The sequence below is a fragment of the Ziziphus jujuba genome, chromosome 2, assembly GCF_031755915.1.
Source record: "Ziziphus jujuba cultivar Dongzao chromosome 2, ASM3175591v1".
NCBI lineage: Eukaryota > Viridiplantae > Streptophyta > Magnoliopsida > Rosales > Rhamnaceae > Ziziphus > Ziziphus jujuba.
Window position 1 is genome coordinate 29,620,468 of NC_083380.1, and position 21,289 is coordinate 29,641,756.

The following is a 21,289-nucleotide window of genomic DNA, read 5'->3' on the forward strand; positions in this document are numbered from 1 at the left end:
GAAAAATTAACTAATTACCAAAAGTAAAAGAAAAAATATAAAAATAATCTGCATATTACTAGGGAATTTCATTGATTTTGAACTAGTGGATTAAGTCACCAGAGATTACCAGTGCCAGTTCTTTAGGTAATTTTTTAGGAGAACAGTAGGATCAGATTGCCTTCTATTAATTATTTATCTTTCAATTAAAACTAACAATTATTTACATCAGTAAAATCATATTTAATTGTTTAGACTTATTTAATCCATATTCGCTCGAAGGAATGTAATTTAAAATAATTCAATAAGACAACTTTTAAAATTTGGAAATATAACTTTTATTGCAAAGAAATAATTATGAGGGATAATGTCAAAGAAAATAACATTCAAGGGAATGTTACGTAATAAAATAATAATAATTAATAACATTAGTAAATCTGCAAAAAGTTCTAAAAATTTTCAAACGCTTGATAAATTATATTGCAGTAATTGAATGGCATTCCAACTATGAAAAAAATTACACCAGTAATTTAACAATTGCCCTCGTATGTACAAGATTTAATCATAACAACAAACCATGTGATTTGAGCTTTGTAGAACCTCAGCTAAACAAACAGTAAAAGTGAAATTGAAAATAAGACTCAGTTTTCCTCAGATCTTGTGCTAGAATAGAAGTCTCCAACAGTCAAGAACACTTGCTTCCCCAGCACCAAATCCACAGCAGGAACATTTTCAATGCTGTCAACAGTTATCTGCAAAAAGACGTAATTGCATGGACTGAGTAAAAAATACCATTTATACGATAATTGAACCAAAACATACACAGTTCATTAACAATAACAGAAGCATATATTGTTTGCGAAATAACACAAACCTTTCCATTTCCACGTTGAAACTGAGACTTCAAATTTGCAAGATCCCTAGATAACAAATAAGTCTGAAGTCCACCTGCTAATTTTGTGTTTCCTGCAACCACAATGCAACATTTTTCTAAGAGATTAGGCATGATAAAAATTTCCTCAGGCGGAGTTTTTCATACGTGGTTCGCATCAGGTTGGATGTAATAATAACACAGGTTAGTCAAGAAACTACCTACATACAAGAGAAAAACAAGGGGCGAAAGGAAACCAAACCTGAATATAATGCAAGAACCTCACGTGAGTTGAAAGCTACTGTAGGCCGTGACAACCTGATTACAAATGATATGCCAGAAATCCCATGGAAAGTCTCCTCACCGAGAATGACCTGCAATTTGTATGACAATCAACCATAAATTAACAACTAATATGAGACTCCCACATTGGCAATAAAGAAACTGGTAGTTCCACTACCATCCATGTTTTGATTTCTTTCATAAATATTAACAAAAATTATCTACTAGGTGCCTAATATCATATTACATATAATTTCGATGATTATATATATATATATATACACACTTCTTACAACATCAGTATAAAAAGTCATGGGAGTAATTTTTGAATGCAAATGCTTCGGAGGGCACGAAGGATCATAAGCTATTATAAATTTATAAGAATGGCTATCAAGCCTTTATCAACAATATATATATATATATATATATTACTGTATTCAGATCACTTTACGAAATTTATATATATATATATATATATAATTTTTTTTTTTCTATTTTAAAAACCAGACTAGAAAATTTTCAAAAATAACAATTTAAGAAACCCACAAATACCAAAGCAGTTTCTTATTAATTCCAACTTACAGCATATGGTGGTAACACACTGGAAGGAAGTAATTGAGAACCAATAGCATCCCTTATGTATAGTTCCTGCACATAACATAGAACGACATATCAGTTAACAAAGGCAATGCATTAGAATTCAGATCCTGATTTATATACCAATGCAAGAATACTAAGATGATAAAATCATTTATATAACCAACATCTATGTTCAAATAACTCCCCCCCCCCCCTCTCTCGGTTTTCAGGGATAGGAATACATATCAATTTAGTAGTAACTGAGTGGCTGACAAACTCAGGTGATACAGATAAATGATAACGTAGAAACCCTGAAGAGATGACAATGGAAGTACACAGAAAAACGTTCTATATAATGTTGTTTTATAGTTATTCCTAGTAAGCATTCTATTTAGTATTATGATTGTTCCAAGTAAATTAGGATAATACATTGATTTGAGATATTATAAAGCTGTTACTTAATATGGCTTGGTTTTGATGATGCACGTATTTGTCAGCTGAAGCAAAATAACAAATTGAAACTTCCTGATTGTTAAGATTTATCAACTTAAATAATTGATCTTATCATACCTGCGATTGCAAAACCCGTTGTGAGATTGATTGATCTTGGTCCAATGATTCAAAGAAAACCTCCACTGCATCTGTAGGTTCGAGGGCAGTTTTTTTTCGTAACTTCTGGATTCTATTAACAATCTACAATGTTTTGGCAAGAAAATATATATCAGAAATATGCCCACTTTTGTTTGCTGACAATCAATGCATGTTGCAAAAAAACAAATGTTTAAACAGCCTCTACAACAATGAAGGCATAAAAGGCACAACCCATGTTCCAAAACCAAAGATATATACTCTCATACATACATCCAGAAAGGACTTAAGTTACCTCACGAGCAATGCCAGCCTCAAACAATGACTCATCAGGACGCAAATCCAAAATAACCAAGACATCACCTGAAGTATAGGATAAGAAAAATGTTAGGCAACATATTGGCAAACAGTATATTATAACATGATACCAGCAACAATCCCCACCATCTCCTTTTGCATCAATCTCCTTTTCTGTTGTGCCAACAGGACGTTTGAAATCCCGAACAACCTAAAAATTTACAATTGAAATTATTCTTTCATATAAAACCAAAACACAATTTAAATGAGCCACCACCGATCCAAGATGGTCCATTTTCCATCAAATACTATAGTGTACTCACTAGCTTGCTATATATTAAATAGCTAATGTATACAAGAGATGCTATAATTTGTCCAAATAGCAGTCCTACTAGTCTAAAGGCAAGCCAAGAAAGAGGTACATGAAAAATAATCAAAGAAAGGGAAATATGACAAAAACAATATTTTAGTCAGCTTGATAATTAAATAGAATCAAATCAACAAAACCATAAGTTCAATACCCATTCTCTTCCATGCAGCTTACCCAAACCATTTTTATGTGATGTTGATAAATATATTCCTTCATTTAGAATAACATTGATTTACTCCTTTTCTTCAAATGGAAATAGAAGGTAAAATTATCATTATTTCATTGGTTTTGTTTTGTTAGCAACAAATTTCTTCTCATGGAACACATCACAAAAATACATGCTATTTAATTAAGTACTCACAACAACTTAACATAACATATTCAACTAATCAAAGAAGAATATCAGGTATTTTAGAAGCAGAAGATGAGGACCTTAATATCAGACAGCTGCAAACAATGACCGTGAATAGTAACTTTTCCATCTTTCTCAAAAGCCAATATTTCTTCATGGGTCATCCTTTTTACAGCTGCAGCAACTTTTCCCATATCTTTTCCAAGCCGCCTACCTAGTACACTATAAGAAACAAACAAATAACATTAACATGGATCTGCAACAACATACAGGCTTGCATAAGGAGTTCACATACCTAAAATCAGGCTCTGCTTGTAAAGAGGCATATTTTAAAGTATCATTGCATGGGACAAGTGACCGAACATTGAGCTCCTCTAGCACATACTGAAATATAAATGAAACAAATCAAGCCTTTATATGGAAAACAAATATGTCCAAGAGAACAAAAAGCAGAAAGCGAACATACATGAGATATTCATAGGAATGCTAATGGTCAAAAACATAGACACTTATATTAAAGGTAATAGTTTTGCAAATAGAACACAACATTAATAATTTTTATTTGTTTTAAAATGATAAGATCTTTTAACCACCATCATGACAGCAGAAGGTAAGTTGAAGGGTGCATAAAGCAATTAATCAATTCAGAGCAGGACAACTGATTAGTTCAGTTTTCAAAAATCTTCATGGGAAAACCAAATCAATTATGTAAAATTATCACTGCAGTAGAATACTGCACAACAATACCCTAAAGGTTAAAGATTTCTAAGATCTAAATAGTGCTTAACAACAATATGGAAAAAGATAGAAAAAAGAAAACAAACAAACACACACAAATTCGCCAGAACCAGTCGACCAAGAAAAACAGACAACTTTAGCCATGGAACATGTACAAAACAAAGGAGTAACTGTGAGGTAGTAGAAGTTAAAAGCAAAAACCTAGAAGACTTCTGGGCATGACTGTTACAAAATATGGCAAGAAAGGACTATTGCATAAACAATAGAATTTTTGGTATAATTATTGATCAACTGACCAGAAATTTCTAGAAGTACCAGATAATATAAAGTTTGGTTGACAGGCAACCATATTCATATACCTCTCTTAGCTTTCCAGCAATATCATCTAGAAAGTCCGAATCAGGATGAACTATGACCATCTCCCTGAAATTGCTCAAGCAAAAATAGTTATAGTCAAGATATTAGAAAAGGAGGTGAATAAAAAGCAGAAGCATATAAATAAAAACAGAAAAGAACAGCGGTGCCACTATCACACCTTAATGGTGTCTTGAGAGGCTTATTGTGACGCTCACGAATGTTACGGGCAAGATCAATAATAGTCATCATCCTTGTAACACTTTTCTCAATTCGCTCATCCCTCTATAATGGCATTAGAATTTGGTCAGAACATGTAGATGAAATGAAAGGGGACATATAATGACCAAAATCACAAAGTTCCAGAATCTATTAAAAAATAAATAAATAAAATTAACAGCTTGAATTCTTAAAAATGGCACAATTTCCAATCAAAGCTAACACAAAATGACAAGGAATACCTCTCCTCCTGCAAGAGGAAAAGTGCAATAATGAATGCTTTCCTCTGCCTCATTGGAAACTTTTCGCATATTCTGATAAAGAACCTCTGTGAAGAATGGTGTAAATGGTGCCATAACTTTACATGAAAGAACAAGAACCTGCAAGCATATGTGAAAAAACATATTAACTTTTGATTAGTAAAACCATTGAGGACACTTCATCAATAGCTAAGATGATAGAGTACCGGCAAGAGAAACAGAGAGAAGAAAACAACAAGGCTCCATACAATCCCCATTTGAAGATGATATGTAACCCAAAATGAATACCGTATAGAAAAATCCAAACAGAACAAACCTTTGAAACTTACAAACAAATGAAAATAAAAAAAGTAGGTGAATGCCCAGATAACACAAAACAAGACCAAATATGATGAAACAAATCTTAATTTACAAAACATCAGACAAGAACTATCTACAATAAAAAAAAAGTAGGTGAATGCCCAGATAACACAAAACAAGACCAAATATGATGAAACAAATCTTAATTTACAAAAAATTAGACAAGAACTATGTACATCTGGGTAGAGTGTCATTTTGCTTCCCATCCCAAGAATAGAATCTTATAAAATCAACATGCTTACAATGAAGCTCTGCAATTATGAGTTTATCAACCACAGAGGTTTCTATAGTCCCTTTTGAAGCAAAAAATTCTCTTATATTAGAATGGTTACCTGTATCCTCAAAAGTTTAAAATGGATATGGCTATTATTGGATAAAGACCTTGAACGTTTATCAGTCCAGAAAGACAAAGATACAGAAGCACATCTTTGTTCGTTTTACAACCTTCCAAACATAAAGTCATAACACTAGTCTTCTTAAATAGGACTCAAGCTTCCTTTGATTATGGAGATATGTATACAACCGTGTGAGCTATTTTAGTTTGAGTAGGTATATCATCTCCTATATTCAAATTTTCCTTCCAACCTGAAGATACATATGGGAGGCACACTTAAAACTAATATACTTTCATCAAACCACATATGGTCCAAAAATTGAAAATAATTTCAGAACATATACTTGCACATAGAAAGAATCTAATAAACCTACAATTTTAACTAGGATTCAATCATTAAAAATAGGACCAGCATGACCATCAGGCTCAAAATTGATATTTAAGCAATCATAACTAATAGCACTAAAGGTAAAACCATACCGTTGATTACATACCATATTCAACCAAAAAGAAGGAATACTTGAAAATGCAATAGAAGTTACCAGTCATACATTAAAAAGAGTAGAGAGTGCTGTCCTACAGTCTTCTTCTCCAGTACGACCTTTTAGTCTCTTGCGGTTGAACCTCACATATATATTTGTCAGGTTGTCAAGAAACTTCAAAAGATATGGCACCACCTACGTTATTTGTGAGGCCACTAGTTAGCATCAAATAACTATGATACAATCTGAAGGAATAAAAATTATATTTGCCAGGTAAACTGAGGTGCCTCAGAAAGCTTTAAGAAATTAACTTTCCTTATATCTTGATTTTTAAGTTTTGATAGGTTATTTAAGGGAATCGATGAGTTACTATTTACTATGTGATAAAATTAAGTTTTTGACAGCCTTTCAGTTATGAACTCCAAGCAGTACAATGATACACTAAGTTTATGATACATTTGAATTGAAAGAATGTTTCATGATTCAGTTTTGCAATTGTGCTTTTGAGCTCTGATAGAGGATTCATAGCAAGAAACTTAACGGAATGACCTTTTTTATTCTTTGACATTATATCCTAGCTTAGGGGTAACATTACTAAAATTAAAGAGAGGGGGGAGGGTGTTGTGTAAATGAGGGACTCGATTGCTGCATGACGAAAGTAAAGGGGTCAATTTTGAAATTATCCCTAGAAGTTTTGTTTGCATATTGTTCCAAACCCCCCCCCCCCCCCCCCCACAAAAAAAAAAAAAAAAAAAAAAAGGAATACTAACTGTGTAAAGTCGATAACCACTCATCTCTTGGCGGACAAAATAAACAAGACTCTCTGTAGCTGAGTTGATCCACTGATCAAGCACATTAGATGACTTCTGAAGGGTGGTTGGATCAATGGGGACAAATGGTGCAGACCCCTCAACTTCAAGTCTCTTTGCATTCTGAACAAGAAACCTATATGCGTTGTACCATGGAAGAAACACATCCTTTACCTGTAAGAGGTAAAAATACATTATAGAAAGAAAAAGTATTTGTGGATCAATTGAAATGAAACAAGACAAAATTGAGATCACTATGATTAAATAAAAAGACAAAATAAGACAGAAAACCAATGAGAAATCAATAAGAGGACAGCGGATAGCCAACACTCACAACACCATAAACTCCTTCCCTCTTAAAACGCAATGGTTCTGCACGTACAACTGGAGAATTTATGAGATATAATCGTAATGCATCCTGCATAAATGACAACAAGGATATAGACCACAAACTAGTTCATGAAAATATTAATAAAAGAACAGAAGAATAAGCAAATAGAAATGTACAAATATGAACTTACAGCCCCATAATCATCAATAACACCCATTGGCGAAGGATAGTTTTGTAGACTTTTACTCATTTTTTTACCATCCTCAGCCAAGACAAGCCCATTGCAAATGAGATTCCTAAATGCAGGTTTCCCAAATAAAGCAGTAGATAACACCATTAGAGTGTAGAACCTGCAGAGTGAAGCAAAGAATTAAAAAAAAAAACCACGTTACTTAAGCAAATGGAAAATCCAACTTGACATAGAAGATTTTTAGACCATTATTGGGAATAGAAAAACCCGCAACACTAGAAAGATATTACTATTTACAAATTACACTTGAAATATGCTACTAAAAACTAGCTGACAGACAAACAAGAAAGTTGGCAAACATATAGATACTTTAATAGCCCTTATGAACAGTAAGACAGTGATGAAAGTATATTAGGTAGTGATCCAATTGAAATCAAGGACAAAAGAATATACCAATGTTTCATTGGGAAACTTATATAACTTATTGTTCCTAGACCAGACATTACTTTTGATGTTACTGTTAAGTCATTTTCCAGAGAATCCTAAACAAATACACTGATCCCATGTCTCGTTAGCACAGCAAGCATATAGAAATGGACAACTTCATTTGGGACGTTGTGGTGAAGGGAGACTGGTCACTTCATGTTTTAAATAGCATAGCAGTATTGTTGTGCACTACCTAAACACTTACTTGTACTGCTATGCATCATGCTAGGCATAAAAAAATATATGTGGGAGCTTGAGGTGGAGTGTTAAAACATATAAGTTGTGGCTACGCATTTAACTTGATATTTATCTTAGAATTTAGACACACATATATATGTAGGTATTGGATATATGACTTAGATACAATTTGCTCTAATATTTTTTCTCCTACACCACATGGAATCTCTGATATAATTATGTAAATGATATAAAAAGCAAATAAATAAACCCTTAAACCCTTAAAACAAGAAGAAGATCTTTTACAATGACAAAAAGTATATTAAGATCAAAATACAAACGCTTGAGATAAAATTCACATTTTTTTTTTAAAATATTTTTTCCTTCCTACAAAGGAAATTAAATCTGACATTAAAATCCTTGTTGTTGCAGTTTTAAGTGCCAAACTTACAGTATTATTACTAGGAATGCATATATAGTTTACTATTAATAAAAGAACCTCTATAAAAAGCAATTATTATCTCGCAAATATCATTATTATGGTGATGTCCTCTTGCAAAGATTTGTGATTTGCAATGTTCAACAATCCTTTTGAGTTACCAGTATCAAAACATGAAAATATTTGGTCAACAAATTATACATTGACAAAGAAAAACAAAATAAAATTCTATGTCTGCTTAAAATGCAAATAGAGATGAAACAAACATTTCTATACACTCTGAAAGCAGGTTAGACACACTTTATCCATAAGCAATCATTACAAAGAAATGGTTGATGCTACATCTGTGTAATTAAAACTAGGAAAATAAATACTCGTAAAGTTAGTAAATCAGACACGTAGATTTAAGGACAAAATTCAGAAATTAGCAACCAATTGAAAAATCTCAAATTTATGAAAGAGTATAATAAGATATATCCAGAAGGAAGCTGATTAAAAAAATTAAAAAAAAGCACCAACCATCCTCGAGTCTGATCAAGACCTTCGGCCACAAAATGCCCTGGAAAATTTTTCTCAAAGAGTTCTACATTTTCAAATGGATAGTGGATATAAGCATAAGGCATGGACCCACTCTCGAACCAACAATCAAACACCTGAAAAATTTTGGCTTAGCACTTAAAATCAGGAATACAAACATAAAAGCAAAAGATTGATTAAATGTTGGACAAAAGTCTAAACTATACAAGGCTTCCGCCCTTAAATTAAGAACTAAGACACCTAAGCCTTTTAACAGAGTCAGAAAAGAAAGCTTGCATTAAAAGTGTAGGTGGCATATTGAGACACATCACAAAGTCAGAGGTGTAAATCCTTGCAGTTTCAGAAATTGTACTCAAGGTGGGTTGTTTTTCATAAACTATTTCAATTGGTTTATACATGTCAGCATTAAGTTTTTTTAATTTTAAGAACTATTTTCTTTTCTTTTAGGTGATTTTTCATCTTCTAAAGACTTTGTCATAACTTCTTTTCTATTAACAAATTATGGTTTCTTTAAAGAAGAAAAGTGGTCAATGGTCATAATGTCATCAGATCAACACCAAACGAGACTGTTCTTTCACAGAAGACATGTAAACATTGAAAAGTCACTTGATTGAAAGAAGATTTTAAGATCAAGTTTCAGCATGGTAGAGTGAACTTAGTCTTGTAAAATCAACAGCAATAGCAACTGATTATTATGCAATATTTTTATATTATATAATCCATTTTCACCCTGCCTCCAATAAGTTTGAGACCTGAAGAAAAGTACTTTAACATGGTATCTAGGTCTACTGTCTGTCTAGTCCCATGTTTCAATCCTGCTAACCCCAATTTTTGAAAAAAGTAAGGGTGAATGTAACATATAACGCTTTGTGCTGCCTTATATGCATTGTTAGCCCCACTCCTGACAGTTTAAGCTTTTAATATTAAAGGTAACATAACAATTATGAATGAAAATTCATGAAATGGATACAGAAGTGGACTCTAGTAAAATAGATTATTGAATCTTACATCATCTACGCGATGAAGAACACCAAATTCAGGACCTCGACTAGATGGAATTGTGATATGATCGATGTTGTGGCGGTGCAGATCAAATATCTGCAAGAATTATAACAGCAAGACAAGGACAAATTATTGATCTCAAAATAAGTTTAGACTGTGGCAGAAAATCTAATAAAATCATCATTTTCAGAAAAAGGAAAAAAGCGAAAAAAATATTTTTTCCACGCATTTTAAAAAACAAATCAGCCACTTAAAACCCAATTGAAAATTGTTACGGAAATTTGATTATGCTCACATGAGCATAGGTTTATAATCAACTCTAAACGAGATAATCAACTACGATATTCTGGCATCTCATCCTTGCCAACACCACCAGGATAAATTTTTTATGCGCTAACTAATAAAGATATCAAAATTAGGCAAACCTGACCTATAGAGTTATGGATCATAAAGTAGTAAGTCACAGAGAGAGAGAGAGAGAGAGAGAGAGAGAGAGAACCTTAACCCCAGAAAGCTTTTCAAATTTCTGAATAGAATCCATCACAATTATTTCCTCGCCATCCTCACTAATCCACAAAGGAAGAGGAGTGCCCCAGAATCTACTTCGACTAATTGCCCAATCTCTGGCATTTTCCAGCCAATTGTGAAATCGTTTTTCCTGTAAGGCAATTTCAAATCTCCATAAATATCTGCAACCAAGAACATCTTCCCCATCCAAAAATTGCCGTGATAAAAAATGAGAAAATAAATAAGAACAAAAACACAACCGAAGGTTCTAACAGCAAGAAACCTCAGAAGCAGAAGCAGCATATCATAATGCCATCACACGTCTTTTAAGAACCCAACTACTTTTCAATCATGATATAGCTATATTTTAGATATTGTTGCGCAGAAGAGTTGACATTGGACCATAGTTCAATAAGCATCAGCATGATAGCTGACATGACCCATTGATGAAAGATATAGGGATTGTTACAAGTTTAACATTAAGTATATGGTTTCTTTTTCATGCGCATAAAAGAATTCATTACTTATGTATAAATGCAGCTCTTGTCAGTATGGGATGATATGAATTAGATAATTCTTGATATATAAGGTGGAGATAAAGCAAAATTTTGAGTGGGACTAACTTATCTTTAACAAAGAATGGTAGAAAAATAATGTAAAACCCAACACATGCAGAATAAATTAGGACCCTGAGTTTATGAGCCTTGGCCTTCATATATAACCACCCCCACATAGCTAGGAAATGAAATATTAAACCTCAACCAAAAGTAGGTCTTGAAAAATTTATTTTGCTTCACAAGTCCTCCAAGGTAGAGGGATTTTCATGTACCAATGTTCAAAAGTACCCCTGCTATATAAAATTTCTTCCCAAAACTCACGATGTGTAAATTTATGACAATTATAAGACCTAACAAGAACCAATGGAATTAGCAATTGATAAAAAATTCCAATATCATTTTTCACCAACTAAAAGTTCAATAAAGCATATATTTCAGCATAAACTTCTTCATGGGTAGATAGCGAAGCCAAAAGACAGTATTTGCATTTGAAATTTTATCCATTCTTATCCCCGGCCCAAAACCAAACATGAGTGCATGAACTTTTTTTTTTGGGGGGGGGGGGGGGGGGGTGGGGGAGGAGAAGGGATTGTGTGTGTGTGGGGGGGTTTGGGGAGGGAAAGGAAAGAAGCAATATTTGCTAGCTAAAAATACCCTACCTTCACAAAATCTGGAACCCAGTACGTTTGCTTGTTGTTTTCTAACAATTGGTCTTTCAACTGTTCCACCCGAACAAACCTGGTTGCAAGCAATAAAACTCTCAATTACAGCAAAGAAAATAGTAAAAAAGCAAACACTGATGAACAACAAGAAGCAACGAGTATTTATTGCTAAAAGCTATGATTGAATCAAGGCGCTAATGCAGAAACAAAAGTAGCAAGGAAAGATAACAATCCTGTCAAATATTCATTGTAAGACTTAGCAATAATTTTGTTACTGCAATAAGAATATCAGGCTTTTCAGAACTGCTGTAAAATTCCATACTTTTGTTATACTAAAAAGTTATTTAAAAGACTGGAAAAACTAAAAAATTAATAAATAAATAAATAAAAGAGAAAGAAAGACATTACAAACAAAAATTGCCTAGCTGTGCAACTTGACATTCCAAGCGCAAAAAGATGTCAAATACACGACAAAAGAAACCTATACAACCTTAAAAAATCTCTTGAACTACCAAAAGGAGTATAGGAAACAAAACAAAGAAGCAATAAACATAACCCTTCCCACGTGTATCAACATATTTTTACATTTTCTTCAAAATTCTATCATCCCTTTCAATCCAGACTACCCATGACAAGGCCAATATTTAATATCATTATAGAATTTTGCTTTTTCTTATCCTTCCAAAACCACTTTTAAGTCAAGAAAAAATTTGTAGATATGTTGAGAGATACGATCTAACAACTCCATTAAGCACAACAATTTACTCCATAGTCCAAGCACCAATTCAGACTTAATAAACAGGTATTTTGTAGATTCACCATTTTTCTCCCAAAGAATACATTAATTAGGAAAAAAGCCAACTTGGACCCCTCCCTTCAATTAATATCCTCAGCATTCATTTTCCATCCCTCAACATCAAGCCAAGAACTTAACTTTTGGGGGTACAGGAGATTTCTAAATAACAATCCTAGATGAGAAAATTGAGAAACATAAATCATCAATCAATTTCTCAAAGAAAGATTTGCATGAAAAGGTACCTGATGAGTTAAGGACTCGGATCTTTTATCATTTATGATTGAGAAGGGAATATAAGTTTAGAATTTTAATCAAAGAGGAGAGTTCCTCTGCCCCACTGTTGTTGAGTTCTTGGATAAAATGAAAGTTCCAATCAATTGAATACCAGAAGACGAAGTAGATCATGAATGGAATAGCTTACCAGCTTGGAACAGCTCTGTAAATCAGAGGAGTTTTAGATCTTGGGCAAAATGGATAAGAATGGGTAAATGTTCCAGTCTTGACGAGTCTTCCTTTCACCTGAGCAAACATGAAGAATTACAAAAATATTGAGAAAAATGATTGGTATTAGATTTTAAAGACATTGCGTCCAAAACCTAACATTAATCTCTTATTGTTCTTGATTTCTAACTACATGACAAAAAGAAGTTTGGCCATGTAACTCAAAAGCTGATTCTGGTTTTAAAAACAACATTCTTCAAACAAGGATTTTTCAATGCCGTCTGAAACTTGATTTTAACACATGAAAATTGGAAAAAAAAAAAAAAAAAAAAAAAAAAAAGCAAAAGGATATGAAAATATTGTTATTTGAGGTAGTTAATATTGATAGTATTATATGATGACAAAATTCTCAATATATAACAAGAGATTCAAATTGATCACCCCTTCTTATGATCAATGCAAATATATACATAAACAAATCCTCCAATATTCAAATCCTCGCAAATTCTACCTTTACTGATTCAATAATATCTTTATCTGCATCCTTCACATAGCACCCGCTAAAGTCAGTAATTTTCTCGGTAAAGCAGCCATCATCATCAACTGCTACAATCAGGTTCTCTCCCTACAAGCCAAAAAGACAACATCTTGATAAGAAAAAGAACTTTATTAATTAAAACTTTACGTTGAGAAGTCCTCATGCAGTCAAAAACCAAGAGAAATAAAAAGAAACTAGCATTGCATCAATTTCCACAATCTCTTCCACATAAAGAAACTAGCATGACATTTACTCTCCATCATAAACTTGTAATGTTTATCTTGATTCTGGTGGTAAGGAAAGCATTGGCTAAAATGTTACTGTACCAGTTAAACAAAGTGAAAATCCAGCATGAAATTTCCTCTCATCCTAAACTATACTAAACAGTCACGTTGTGCTCATCTTGTTCTAAGGTGCTATAAAACCATTGTCCTGTATATGTCTCTCCTAAGAGGTTCCTAATTTATAACAAATCCTTTTTCTCTTCAAGCAGATTTATGTATCCTTTAAGAAACGGAGAGCCGGAATATAAATTTAATCATATCCAGGATCATAACTGAATATAAATCTCTTGTGACTTCATTAAAAAGAAAGACCTGGAACCAATTGTGTAATATTCCAATTGAAGTGTGGAATTCATTATTCATGTCAGAAGTATCCTCTTACACATCGCACCATACATATCGCATTTGTGCATGTGTGCACAAAGTCTCACATGAGGAGGTTGAGTGGACAACCAAAAATACTATTTTAAAAAATGAGCAACTATAGCAGTATAGGACACAGGAAGTATTAAACAAGATTATTGGGAGATACACTGAGCAAGAACTTTACTATTAATCAAGAAACTTGGATGAAATGGCTGAAAAACTGCAACAGAGTCAGAGATAAGCAGGAAAAATGGACACTATTCGAAGGCAAAGAAGCAAAGAAGCTAAGAATATAATACTAAATACTTTCAACAGCGCTTGAAGCAGAATAGCACCATCTTTAAGAACATCACATGATGTCAGAGTTGAGGCACAAATGACACATGAAAAAGCTAATTGCATTGAAGTTATCATAAATTTATGCTTTGAAAGTTGAAATTGCAGCGTTAAAATGTATCTGGACGCTAATGATCTCATTTTCACTACAAAATGTATCTGGGCGCTAACCTTTCTAATGATCTCATTTTCACTACAAACACGATAGTCATCTTCACCAAATGCAGGAGCACAATGAACAATTCCAGTACCACTGTCATCAGTAACGTAGTTATCTGCCACAACTCTGAACGCTACATCAGACAACTCTGGAAAGTAATTGAACAGTGGTTCATACCTGCAGAGTAAGCTTTCTTTAAATTTCTATGGTCCAAAAGCATCTATAAAGTAATCAAACATTACTTGAAAAACAAATTAAAAATAATAGAAAAAGCAAGAGGGGGAAAAATGTAACTATCTGAAAGCACCATAAAAACAATAATAGTAGTTATGTAAAAGGTTAAAAGAAAAGCTTACTTCACTCCCACCAGTGAAGCACCCAAGAATCTCTCCAAAACCTCATAAGAATCATCTATATTATCCTTCTTCTCAGCTGAGGATCCTTTGCTTTTAGAATTTGATTTCTTTGAAGTATCAACAGATCCCTTGCTTTTCGATGATTTATCATCCACATTATCCTTCTTCTCATCTGAGGATCCCTTGCTTTTAGAATTTGATTTCTTTGAAGTATCAACAGATCCATTTGCTACATTTGTTTTCGGTTTCAAGCTAGGGAGTCCAGACAAACGAGATTCAGCAACTACAAATATTTTTCCAGAATATTTGTTGCTAACCTGATTGTTTTGTCCAGTTTAAGTAAGAAAGTCAACAAACATATGGAATTCAAACATTTATTTATTGGTCAAAAATCTTAATCGCTTGAAATGGTAAGGTAATAGAAGTCTTAAGAATTAAATAACAAACTACACAGCAAATAAGTGCCAAGAGTGATATTTGAAAGGGCTAACCTACTCTTCTTTTGTAAAATATATATACTTGTATTAAACCAAAAAAAAAAAAAAAAAAAAAAAGGGGCAAAGCAATCAAGAGAATGAGAAATCTTAAAAATGCATAACATTTCTCTCTATAAAAAGCTTATTGATAATAAAAACATTCCATAAGAGAGTATGATAAATCCTCCAATACAGTCAACAAAACTAAAGTAAAGACAATAAATGACATCCTTGATAAATCCTCCAATAAAGTCAAAACAAACTAAAGTAAAGACAATAAATGGCATCCTTCTTGCTCTAGAAAATATCTTCAAACTTTCTACAAGTAGAAGCTCAAATTTAATTTAATCCCATAAAATCCTCACCATTTCACTCTTCATTCTGAAAGCCTTCCATCTCTTTCCAAAAATATTGGTCCAGAACAAAACCAACATAAGACATAAGACATATTCAAAGAACATCCCTTCTTTTACTACCCAAAACATAAAAAATACAGTAAATCTTACTCTTATCAAAATGGTACATTTCCCCACTCAAATTTAACAAATAAGGTAAATCATTAAACTCCTTTATCGTAGATGCCCAAACAAATTTGAGTCAAAATCTTGTTATGATTCCAAAAGAAATCTAGATCTCAAAATCATCCTTCAAAAATTGTTTGGTCCCTTTTCCATCCAAATAACCCAGAAAAGAGCCAATTTCCATATCATTTGCACTTCCCTCTTTTCCATTGCTAAGATTAGATTGAGATATAAAATAGAAACGCCAAATTGAGTCGTTTTATTTTTATGAAAAGGGAAATTGATGTTATCTTGGAACAACACTGAATGGAATTGTAACCCTCCACACACTTTCAAAATCTAATAGTCAACTTTATCAATTTTTATGAGCTTCCAAAGGAACCTGTATCCACTACATAGGAACCAAAACGCCATTTGCATGCACTCTATGCTTATTGTTAATAACTTAATGCCACAAGAAATCCTTTTCCTAAACCAACTATTTGCCTAGAATTTAAATGTTCCTGGGATTGACATTTCTAATTCTCTAAGGTGTAGATAATTATTCCACGGAAAAAATAAATGCATCTTTAAAACCCCATCCTTACCTACAAATGAAACTTGTTTCTTCACTTTTTTTTTTTTTTTGTTTATTATTATTATTTTTCCATAAACTGCTTTTGGGGTTTTGGAAAAGGAAAGAGAGCAAGTGAAGATGCTGGACAAAAAAGATTGGACCAACAAGTTACCATCTGCTAAATAAACAAGCTCAATTCCAACCATCCAATAGATTTCCAACTTTTGCCTCTGATGAATCCCAAAAAAATTGTTAACAGGATTCCCTCCCTGTGGAATTCCAAGATAATTTAAGGGTGAGTCACCAACTTGACAAGCAAGACAAGAAGCACACATTTCTTTATGAATGGTGCGATTCACCCCAAAATGATACTCTTAGTCAAGTAAATCTTTATACCGGATCCTTAAACCAAATTTTTAAACTTGTAACCCCAAAAAGGAAAAAAGAAAGTATCATCAGCAAATTGTAACTTGTAAATGGGTAGCCTCTACTCTATTTATTACTAAACCTTGAATCAATAAGCTACTTTTTGCCTTTTCCATCAATCTACTAATAAGGTTCATAACATACACTATCCATTTAAAAGTAAATGGATACATAGGTTCCCTTGCCTCAATCCTCTAAAGGTAGCAAATTTGCTTCTTGATCACTCTCATTCATTCAAGAAAACAGAAAACAGTAAATCAAAATCTTACAATATCATATGCTTCCTCAAAACCAATCTCTCTTTGCCTTCATCCCTATACTTTAACTGCCTCGTTAGCAATCAATTCAATACCTAGAAGTTGTCTCCCTCTCATAAAAGCTCCTTAGGATTCCGAAATACTTAATCAGTATCCAATAAAACCTCTTTTATCTAATAAATAAAACTTTGGTCACATTTTTACAGGCTTTGAGGTTTTGTGACTGAACTAATTAAAGTTTTTAAGTCTTGACCGATTCAAAAATAATAATACTTACACATTTCATATCAGAAAATAAAAAAAAGGCAGTAACAACAAGATATACAAAAGAAATAGTAGCAGAATTCAATGTAAGAGTCAACAGAACCTACTAGTTAACCTTCAAATAGAATATTATCTTTGAGGCACCAAATTTCATGAGAACGGTACCAATTAAATCAATGAAGCTAACTAACCTTCACATAGGTAAAATTTGCATTTACACAAAGCGCTAGATTACTCGGGAGTGTCCATGGAGTTGTTGTCCAAGCCACAAGAGCTGCATTATGTGGATCACCAACAATTGGAAAAGTCACCATTATTTCAGGATCAGGCACATCCTGTATTACTTAAAGTGTATTAGAAAAATTGGCCATTCCAAAAGTTGGAAGGATGTTCTGTTACTTAGTACCATTGTCCTAACTTTGTTGATTCTGATAAGAGTTTCTCATCCTCTTTCAAGTTATACTTCTAAATTGATAAAGTTTAGTTTCCTATGAAATAAAAAAATAAAAAGAAACAAGAAGATATGCAGAAGTTCTGGATCACATACCCTATATTCTTGGCTAGCCTCAAAGTTAGACAGTGGCGTCTTGCAACCAGTGCTGTATGGCATGACCTACAAAGAAAAGTAAAACAACCAATAACAACTTAATATCTCTTTACAGCAAGGCCAATAAAGAAAAGAAGAGACACCAATAAAACCTTGACACCTTTTTACAATAAGTAGCAACATAAAACTCAACCTGATACAACTTAGCAAGCGTAAACTGAGTGCATTTATTCTAATCACACAAATCTGAATTTCTTTTATTAAAAAAAAGTAAAGAAGATTATTTCATGATGGGTTCGCTAAAATGGTTTGGGTACTAATAACTTGGCTGAGGTGATGTATTTATAAGTCTCTGTTAATGTCTTAATGTTACTGTTTTGGTTTTTTTATTTTTTATTTTTTATTTTTGTTTTATGAGGATTTCTTATCCTCTCTTTTACCATTTGTATTGATTTCCTATCAATGACAGGTTGTTTACTATGAAAAAATAAAAATAAAAAATGATGGATTCGCCAAAATCAGAAAACAAATCTGAATTGCACAGGAATCCATTATCAGAAATTAAAGACAAAGATAGCCAATCTTCAAGAACAGTAGGTTGAAAGCATCAATAGCTACAACATCAGAAGTAATTCAAAAATGAAATTGAATAATTGGTAAAATCTCTTACAACCTATATTTTAAGAATTTTCTTTTTCATAATTCCCATATTTTAAGAATTATCACAAAAAAATTTACTTAAGAAAGAAAATGATTGGTGTATTCCCTCAATGAACTTTATGTTTAAGAACTGATATATTGAACTCCAGTTTGTGTGCCACAGGCTTGTGGCTAACACGTAGCACTTTTGCTTAAAATTTCCCAGCCATTTATTTTGTATAAGACCAAAAGTACATCCAAACATGTGCTCATATGTTGCCTAAACAATATCAATTTTCCTGATACATTTGAGAAAATAGTGAATAATCATGCGGGAAGAAAATAAAAGACAGAACTTACCAATCTCATAAACTGAAGCCAACAACCCAACACAGAATATCTAACCTACTTTGAAACCTTTGTTCACAATAATCAATTTAGCATAAACATTAATCATTAATATTACTTTAAGCATGAAAATTTATCAATCTCATACAACGGAACAAACCCCACAAATAAAAATAAATTAATAATTAAACAACAAAGAACAAGAATCCAACAAACCTTGAAACCTTTATACACAAGACCCCTCTCAAAAAGCTGAGCAAAAACCCACCAAACACTCTCCATGAACTTCAAATCCATAGTCTTATAATCATCCTTGAAATCAATCCACCGCCCAGTACGAGTCACAATCTTCTCCCACTCCTCCACGTATCTTGTAACAATACTCCTACACTCCTCATTGTACTTATCAATACCGAACTTCAACACGTCCTCCCTGCGCTTGATCCCAAGCTTCTTATCGATTTCATTCTCGACGGGGAGGCCATGGCAATCCCAGCCGAATCGGCGGGTGACGTGGTGGCCGGTCATGGTGTGGTACCTAGTGACAATGTCCTTAATCGTTCCGGCCAAGATGTGGCCATAGTGGGGTAGTCCGGTGGCGAATGGCGGGCCGTCGTAGAATATGTATTCTGGGTAATCTTTGGTGCGAGCCAACTGGGTCTCGAAGGCCTTGATTTCGGACCATAAGTGGAGAATTTTCTCCTCGTTTTTGGGAAAGGAGAAGTCCTTGCCTTCGCAGACGTCTTCCATTGTGGATAGAGAGAAAGAGAGAGAAGAGAGAGAGAGGGATGAGGGTTTTTGCAGTGGAAATGGAGATGGAAGAGGGTTTTACAGTGGAGAGGGATAGTGCGGCGGGTAATGCTCCAATGGGGTTGTGACTGTTTGGGCGTGTTTTTCTTTTACTTTGTCTTTTTCTTTTTTAATTGTTTTACAAACTTGTTCTCCAAGGAAAAAGTAAGTAAATAAAAAGTCTGTAATGGCCATTTTCTACATTTTCTGTTTTTGTCTTTTAAACATTATTCTCAAAACAGAAAACAAAAAACAGATTTTTGAAAATGAGTTTTAATTGTTTTCTCAAATGTTACCAAAAAAATAAAAAATAAATAAAATTGAAAGTTGCTATTTCAAAAACTTTCTTTTTCCGAGAATAATCACTAATTTTCAAAAAATAAAGAATAAAGCTATATGACCAAAAAAAGAGGCTCATATAAGTTTTCATACATTTTCTCTTGATTTTTTTTATTTTCTTTTATTTTTTTATGTTTCCTTTTATTCATAATTTTCTTTTGACCAATCAATGGCAACCAGAATATTTTATTATTATATATATTTTTTCTTTTGCTGAAATTTTTGTTATTTTTTTACTTTTTCTATCATTGATTCCATTCTCCAGCATATAAGTTCCTATTTTCCCCTTTATTCTCTTTCAAGCATCTAAACTAAAACCATATAGAAAACACATTCATATGTTAATGTTTAAAGGTGCTTTTTTCTTATAATTCCACCTTCCCACTACATTTATTCCATCAAAAGACAAAAAGAAAATTCTTCCCACTATTAAAATCTTATCCAGTGGAATTTTTTTTTTTTTTTGGGGGGGGGGGGGGGGGGGGGGGGCAATGCTATTTAATGAAACTTTAATTGTAGTAGTTTTTAGCAGACCAACTACAAAAAAATAATAAATTTATTAACAAATTTCATAACGGTTATTGTTTATTCTGTCTGATAGATGGGCCATTGGATAAGCTATTACATTAGTAAATTGGGCTTTGACATATGGATTGTCACATGTTTGGGCTTTGAGCCTTGATTGGGGATTGAAATGGGCCTGGTATAAGTTGAAGTTGAAAATTTCCTTTTAAAAAAAAAAAAAAAACCTACACTGATATTTATATATTTATGTATATAATTATTTTTTAGGAAAAAATGGCATTCCTTACAAGGCTGAAATAATAAATATATCAATCAAAATTTTACATTTTGTTTAAAGGACTTTTTATTGATTAACAAACGGACGATTAGCTTATATATATAATATTTACAAATTTAACATTTTTAGAATTATCTTTTGATTTATAATAAAAAACATGATAACACTTACAATTATTTTTAATTTTGAATTATTAATTAAAATGTTACTTATACAACTTAACAAGTAACCATGTCACTAATTATTAGTTAGATGATTCATTTGAATATTTTTCATAATATTTATT

At 32.7% G+C, this 21,289-nt stretch overlaps 1 protein-coding gene across 1 annotated transcript; it reads right to left on the bottom strand.

The window, feature by feature from the left end:
• Nucleotides 1-426: 426 nt before the first annotated feature.
• On the bottom strand, nt 427-19,981 carry LOC107419569 (isoleucine--tRNA ligase, cytoplasmic). The gene is made up of 27 exons (XM_048473466.2): nt 19,290-19,981; nt 18,087-18,152; nt 17,731-17,874; nt 15,040-15,356; nt 14,695-14,860; nt 13,511-13,624; nt 12,980-13,077; nt 11,760-11,838; nt 10,536-10,694; nt 10,043-10,132; nt 9,017-9,150; nt 7,396-7,555; nt 7,209-7,292; nt 6,836-7,048; nt 6,135-6,260; nt 4,872-5,009; nt 4,592-4,695; nt 4,416-4,479; nt 3,614-3,702; nt 3,399-3,540; nt 2,744-2,807; nt 2,595-2,662; nt 2,282-2,404; nt 1,715-1,780; nt 1,113-1,224; nt 854-945; nt 427-731 (listed from the first exon to the last, which is right to left on the bottom strand). Exons 1-27 carry the CDS (start codon nt 19,821-19,823, stop codon nt 621-623), a joined length of 3,657 nt encoding a protein of 1,218 aa, XP_048329423.1. The 5' UTR covers nt 19,824-19,981; the 3' UTR covers nt 427-620.
• Between the last annotated feature and the right edge of the window lie 1,308 nt (nt 19,982-21,289).